The sequence below is a fragment of the Sturnus vulgaris genome, chromosome 17 (assembly GCF_052056855.1).
Source record: "Sturnus vulgaris isolate bStuVul1 chromosome 17, bStuVul1.hap1, whole genome shotgun sequence".
Lineage (NCBI taxonomy): Eukaryota > Metazoa > Chordata > Aves > Passeriformes > Sturnidae > Sturnus > Sturnus vulgaris.
The window spans coordinates 7032342-7039631 of NC_142259.1; the positions used below are offsets into that span (position 1 = coordinate 7032342).

The 7290-nt window shown below is 52.1% G+C and overlaps 1 protein-coding gene across 8 annotated transcripts; it reads right to left on the reverse strand.

Moving 5' to 3' along the window:
• Window positions 1-363: 363 nt before the first annotated feature.
• On the reverse strand, window positions 364-7290 carry TNFRSF6B (TNF receptor superfamily member 6b). Of its 8 annotated transcripts, none has more exons than XM_088174851.1 (5): window positions 7167-7290; window positions 6655-6731; window positions 5792-6170; window positions 3481-3675; window positions 364-1321 (listed from the first exon to the last, which is right to left on the reverse strand). In XM_088174851.1, the coding sequence occupies exons 2-5, from the start codon at window positions 6694-6696 to the stop codon at window positions 1041-1043; spliced, it is 897 nt and encodes a 298-aa protein (XP_088030977.1). In that variant the 5' UTR covers window positions 6697-6731; window positions 7167-7290; the 3' UTR covers window positions 364-1040. The 8 variants fall into 8 exon arrangements, with proteins under 8 accessions (XP_088030977.1, XP_088030978.1, XP_014729290.1 ...); XM_088174852.1 differs by having other exon boundaries at window positions 364-1318; window positions 7167-7286; XM_014873804.2 differs by lacking the exon at window positions 7167-7290 and adding an exon at window positions 6898-7084 and having other exon boundaries at window positions 364-1318.

The following is a 7290-nucleotide window of genomic DNA, read 5'->3' on the forward strand; positions in this document are numbered from 1 at the left end:
CAGTCAGGTTTGGGACCACAGCTGGGGCTCAGGGGGACGTGGTTGGGCTGACCCAAGAGATATGAGTATGTTTGGCCATAAATCTCAGTGCAAACTGTCTGTGTCCCGCTGGCACACAGCCTCGCCGTGGCTCATGGGGACAGGGGGATGGCTGGGGGTGTGTGATCACAGACTCTCAGAATGGTTTGGGTTGGAAAGGATCTTCAAGATCATCTTGTTCCAATGCCCTGCCATGGGCAGGGATGCCAATATGTGTAAAAGCACATGGGAGAAACAGACAAGGGTAAGCAGGGTCAGATACGATGATCTGGGACTCCCAACACCACCTCTGAGTGAGACTAGGAAAGGACTGGTGACAGAGAGTTGTATGATAAAATAACTTCTTTGGTTTCTTTCTTTAGAAAACATCTTTCACATATGGTATAAAAACAGGTAGTTAAGAAATAAATTTCAAGCCAGCTGTACCAGTGAGTTTGGGGCATTCTCCCCCTTCCTGTGCCTCAGCAGCAAACTCTCTTCTCAAACAAAAGCATGACAAAGAAATGCAAGCAAATCCTCTGTGGGAAATACTGTTAAATGACTAAAACCCCCAACAAACCCGAACTTACATGGTTTAAAACTAAGCCAAACAGTTTTCTATAAAGGGGACCATGTTCTTCCCCGGAAATAATGCCCCTGGATGCAGCTTTTTCTTCTGATAAAGTATTGACCATTGCTGAGGGCTGGAAAATCAGTGGCCAACATCTGGTGAGCTCCCAGGAGCTGCCCCAGCCAGTAGCAAGCGAATGCTGCTTCTCACACGTTCTGTGCCATCCCATCCCATCCCATCCCATCCCATCCCATCCCATCCCATCCCATCCCATCCCATCCCATCCCATCCCATCCCATCAGCAGTGACACAGCAGCCATGGCACGGTGCCACTCCATCACTCATGTCTCATGCTGCTTTTCAAGTTACGTTTGGAAAGATGAATAAATTAATGAAGCCTCAGAAGATAAAAACCTCAACAAAGAGCACCTAAAAAGTCCAGTTCATCCTCTCAGGGCAGCTGGAAGCGCTTGCGGACCTTCTCCTCAATGGAGTGGAGCTTGACCATGCGCAGCGCATCCAGCAGCTCCTTGGTGACTTCAGAGTCCTCCTCCTTCTTGTGAGTGAGGAAAGCCCGGAATTTCTCCTGGATGGCTGCCCTGGTCCATGGTGCCTGCTTCTTTGGTGAGTGCTCCAGGATCTGCTGCAGGCGCTTCAGCTTCTTGACGGGGATGTTCTGATACACCACAAAGTCTATCATGGCTTGTTCACAGTCTTCATCTTCTGCATCTGCTGGGGGAAAACAACCCGGAGGTTAAAGGGACATGGAAGAGCAGGGCACAGCCCTGCCAAGGCTCTCTGTGGGACATCTGCCCAGGGAGGTGGTGAATGCCCCAGGCCTGGAAGTGTTCAAGGCCAGGTTGGATGGGCCTTGGAATGCCCTGGTCTATGGGAAGGCTGAACTTCCTATCAGTGACACACCTTACATGGGGCAGCTGGAAAACAAGGTGTAAAAGTTTTGAGGAAAGTCAATGTACCTATTCCATGCTACTCCCCATCAGGGAATAGAGGAAAAGCCCAGGCAAATCTGAAGTAATTGCAGTAAGTGTTTACATATTCTTTTTCCTGAAAGTTTCTGTTTTCCCATGCAGATTTGTAAATCTTGTGACAGGACCAGCCCCAAGCACAGCCCCAAGGGCACTGGGCTGGGACAGATCCGGTCCCAACTGGTGGAAGCTGCTGGAGTGCATCCAGCATAAGGAATGAAAACAGAAAGAATTTTCAAGAGGCCAAGGCCAAAGGATTACTCAATCAGAGAGAGATTAGCCCAGTTTCATGTCATTGCAAACTGGAAATGGTTTCACTGGTTATAGTGGGGTGGGTTGAGCTCCACTGCTCAGGCTCTGCCTCTCTAGCAGGCTCGGGTTGACAATGAGCAGGTCCCTGTGTGCCTCCTGAGAGGAATCATAATAAACTGGAGTTAAAAAAGGCCTTTAGCTCCCTTTGCTGGGGCCTCCTCTCTCTATAAATATCTGCAAAGGGCTGATCTGGCTGCGGGGGCTGGTGCCTGATGCACGTGCTGCTGACGCTGCTCCCCCACCCCGGGACTGCATTCCACTGGTGACGGAGCTTTCCAGTCTGGGTGTCGGGATCACACTCCTGGCAGGGAACTCATGGAGTGAGTCAGGCTTTGTAAGGAGAAATTCCTGTGCTGGTGGTGCCAGGAGAGGAAGGAAAGGCAAGAGCTGGTGGAGGGAGGCCTCCACGTTCCCTCACTACAGAGCAAAATCTTTTAGTCATGGGATGTCCTGAGTTGCAAGGAACCCACAAGTCCCTTCATTGAGTCCAAGTCCTGGCTCTGCACAGACCACCCAAAACCCCTACAACATGCCTGACAGCTTTGGCCATGACCACTTCCCTGGGGAGCCTGTTCCAGTGCCTGACCACCTTGTGGGTGAGTTTTATTGAAGCTTTTCCACCAAGTGTCATCCTTGGTATTGACAGCAGAACAACCTCCCCTGGATGTGGTGAGGTCCCCATTGCTTTTCAGATTTTCAAAACATGGCACTGGATAATCTCATTTTCATAGGCTCATTTTCCCATGAAAGGTTGGACCAGATAAATTTTTGAAGTCTCTCCCAGCCTGGGCTGTTCTATGGCTTTATGACTGATTATATTTTTAGAAGGGTGAAGGTACACTGCCATCCAGACCAGTCACATGAAATTCGTTTCCCATGTCTGGGTCTTCAGGGTGCAGCAGATGCTTCCAAACAGCTTCCAGCATGTTACAAAGCACTCTTGGAACAGAGCCTTTTCTCTGCCCTGCACCTCTCCCCTGTTCTTTTGCCAAGAAAAGTTGAACCAGATGGTCCTTGAGGTCCCTTCCAACCTGGAGTTTGGGAATTCTCTGATCTGTGCCCATTGGCTCTTCCTGCCCAAGCTTTCACCTCTGCCACAGCTCAGCACTACATCTGCACCATCACGGTGACATGGTTGACACCATGTCTCCACTTTTCCACCTGACAGGTCAAAATCCACCCCACACTCAGCCCTGATGAACCTTAGGCTCTGCTCCACTTAACCTGCACGAGACTAGGCTGTGGCTGCCATAAAAGATTCTGGAAAACAGGTGAAGCCAGGAAAAGTGAGTGCAGGAGCCAAGCTGGATACCTCAGCTGCTAAAATTTCCCATCCCAGCACTCCCAGTTGTCCCTGGTAAGATCCAGCAGGATTTCACTGTCAGCTCTTTGCTCTTACTGAAGTCTAGCACCCTGTCCTTGAAAGAGGTGAAGGGAGAAGACTATTCTATCCATAATTATTATTAATTATGGATCACTCCATGCTTTTACAAGCCATTTTACCACATTTTGCATCTAAGTAGGAGAAAGTCAGGAGGAAGTTTGCCCTCTCCCTGGCAGCATCAGTCCTGGCACGCTGTGCCTGTGGCTCACCTGATCCCTGTGTGCTGTTGCCTCTCCCCAGCCTGCAGGATGTGCAGAGGGTGTCGTGGTACTTGTTGCCATGCACATTGGTCACCTTCTCCTGCTGCTCACAGTCCTGGTGTGGCTGGCATGGGTTGGTGCTGTAGTTGGAGGAGAAGAAGCCGTGGGGGCAGTCATGGCACTGGGTGTCCTCAAAGGGGGTGCCTGTGCATGGGGACACAATGGAACTGTCAGGTGATAAGTCTGCACAGGAGCAGAGGATAATGCCAGACACTGTTTGAGCATGAGGGTGATGTTTTGGAAATTATGATTGCCATTATCTCCCCTGGGAATTGCATGTCCTCACGTAGGGCAAAGAGCAGTGCTTCCCCCAGCCTTCTCCCAAGCCTGTGCTGATAAATTATCAGAGCCCACAGACATGAGGGGACAACAAGAGGACATCTCACCTACTACCAAAAGGCCACCTCCCAGGCAGGAGCCAGCAGCCAGGCTGGTGGCCGAGCTACCACACCAGCCCTTCAGTTCCCAGAGCCCGAGGCTCATGACTAAGTGAAAGTAAAAGTCTCAGTGGAGGTGAAAGCTCAGCTGTCCTTGGCTGCACTGTCACTGCTCCCCCTGGCTCTGGGCCAGCGCTTCTGTTGTCACAGGGATGATGCCACGCAGGCAGCCTTGCACCAAGCAACATTCCCGTTCCTTGGGATCAGAGGAAAGGGCTCTGGGGGCAGGAGATTTTCCACTCTTTCACCTCCTCTTCACGAATCAAATTACAAGCAGTTTCTTCCTTGGTAGAAGCCTTTAGGCTTTCCCAGAAGTCTGATCTCTCAGGTCCTTCCCAACCCTGACCATTCTATGATTCTAAGGCCCAGCCATAACCCCCAACATCAGAGCCACTGTTTGCAAATGGGAAATCCCAAAGTAGTTGATTTGCCCAGTGGGATTGCACACGCATCAAAGCCCTCATCCAACCCAAACACCAGCAAACTCTGCCTATGGCCCCTAGTCCACACCTTCCCCATCCAGATACCAGCACTGGCAGGTCCAGGGCTCTGCCCACCACACTCAGTCCCTGCTGTGTTGTTCAGGCAGCTGGGCTGGGGTGCAATCCTCCCCACACAAGAAGCCTTTGCAGAAAATAAATAGTAATAACAAAAACCCATCTTCACCTCAAATACCCAGCTTGCTTGCATGACTCCTCAGTCCTAAAGCCAACCCTCCAGACAAATGTCATCTCTAATTTCAAAGTGCTTCCCTGTAATATTTGGAGATCTTCTTCCCTCCTTGCTGTGCTACTGCATTTTGTCATGTCCTACAGAAAATTAAACCCCAAATCTCAATCATAAACATCAGCTGAAGACAACAGGTATTTTTCCTCTGGCTGATGAGCCTGAAGCTCTTCCATGCCACACATGGAAGGACTTCAAAAGACTCTGTGCTTCAAAAGCCTTCATATTTCAAAAGCCTTCCCACTTCAAAGTATGAAGCAGGATGCTGCTGGGTTTGCTGGTGCTGCCCACACTGGTTTGCTGTCCACTGCTGTGGTTTTCTGGTAGAGACTGGTCCTCAGTGATTGATGAGTTTCGACACATTCAGAACAACTAAAGGACCAGAGAAATCTGTACTGAGGAAACAACAGGAAAATAAATCCCCTGAAATATCTTGGGACTTAGATCACACAAGGAGGTGGAGTCTCAGACTCAGGAGTCAAAACAAAGCTGGTTTTGTGGTTTTGGAACATGGCTGTGTGTCCATTGTGTGTTTTCAACACAGCCTCTCCAAATTGCTCAGTGAAAAACCACAAAACCTGGTCCCAGAGCTGCACACATTCACAAGCCCTGCCCTTACATCATCAGCCACCTTTTTCAGCCCAGATAATCAGCATTCCCAGCTCCCAGGCTGCCCATGCTAGGAGAAGGGAACTAATGAAGGATCAGGAGCAGCTTGGACTTTCCCACCTGCCTGTGGAACAGGGCCAGTGGCTGCTCCAGGGACGGCCAAGTCACAGCCTGCCTGTTGTGGCAGGTGAGGCAGGTAACTGGGATTGACACATCCCATCAAAGTGTGCTGCTGGGGATTTCAAAAGCTTTCAAAGCGATAGCTGGGGAAAAACCCAACCAAATTCCTCCTTGGAAAAGAGGCAGGAGCATGCCGGCAAGGATGGCACTGTGCCAGTACCGGAGCTAAAAGGAAGTCGGTCAGGCTATGGGCAAGCATTGACTGCTGCATTTGGCTGCTGTATTTATCTTTGAATTTTATCTCCAGCGGAGATTTTGGGGAGTGACAAGAACCTTGTGAGGGTGCCCGGTGCCCATCTGGTACTTACCCGGCTTCACAACACCAGAGCCCGGCGGACACTCGGAGTGCCTGATGCAGAACTCCATGCTCGAGTAGTAGCCCTGCTGGCACTGGCAGACGCGGTTGTGCGTGGCATTGCACTGCTGCACCTCCACCTGCTTCTCCCCGCAGATGACGTTGCAGTAGCGACACTTCTCCAGGTAGTTCCAGTACTGAGTGTAGTGCAAATCCGGGCAGGGCTCGCACTCCGTGGGTGTGTCCCTGGAGCAGTGCCGGGCCACGAAGGTCCCGGGAGGGCACTGCTGGCAAGTGATCCTCTCGTTCGTCACAGCATCTTTCCACTGGTACGTGGGCTGGGCACCGCAGGCGAGCTCAGCCAGCAAAAGGAGGAGAGGGGGGAACATCCACTACGGCAAAGACAGCGCAAAGAGTCCTGAGCTCATCCTCAGGCAGAGGCGGGAGCAGCAAACGCGGCTGCTGCTGTTACAGAACTTGTTATTGTTGTAGATACAAGAAATTGTTCTCCCTCCCTATGCTGTTCCCAGCCCAAGGACCAGCTGCTGCCCTCCTTTGCTATCTCAGGTGACAGAGCATCCTTCTCAAACCCGTTTGTGATGCCTTCAGAACCCAGTTTCCCTCATTCAGAACTTGAAGCAGCACCAGCACATTGCCCTCTTTCACCCCAGTCAGATTCCCCACATTTGCAGTAAGAGACACCTTTGCAAACCAAGAAGCAGAAGGGAAGTTTTCCAAACTAGCAGATACAAAGCACGCTCCCTAGGTTTTTGGAAACCCAGATGCTCAGGATAGGACGGCATCCCAGAGCTTGTTTATCCTCCTTTTCCTTTTCAAAGCCCACGTGCCCAGCCTGACAAGCAGAAGATCCACTACCTTGGATGGATGCCTCACACTCAGCACGTGGCAGGATGGCATCACACCGACAGCTTCCGAGCGCCGGGATCAGAAACCTGGAGAGACAGAGAGGATTCCTCAGAGGCTGGTGCTGGCTGGGCTGGAGCTCCTCGGCAGCAGGTTCGACCCAACCGGCCAGCGTTAAAACAGAGGGAGATGGGGAAGGGCTGATAGGGAAAGGCTGATAGGGAAGGGCTGCTGGGAAAGACTGGGTTTCCTCGCCTGCTTTCCTGAGTCAGCCCTTCCTCTGAGGGAGATGCCGGCTCTCCCCAGCCAGGGACGGAGCGGAGCCTTATAGCGGCAGCGGGTGGGAGGCTCTGAGCACTCCCGAGCACGCGGCCCCAGACACGTGGAATCGCCGTGGGAGGGAAACCACCCCCAGCCCACCGCAGCCGAGAGGGAGCAGGAACTGGTGGGGAAGCCGCCAAGGTCTCCCTTTCCTCCCCTTCCCGCCCATCCCCATCCCATCCTCCGGGACTGCCTCCGCTCACCGCGCCTCCGCCTCGCAGGTACCTCCGCACCGCGCCGCTCCCCGCGGCCGGTACCGCCTTTATAGACCGGCGCGTAGGAAAGACCCTTCTTGGGCAAGGGGAGGTGGCAATTCGAGTTCCATCC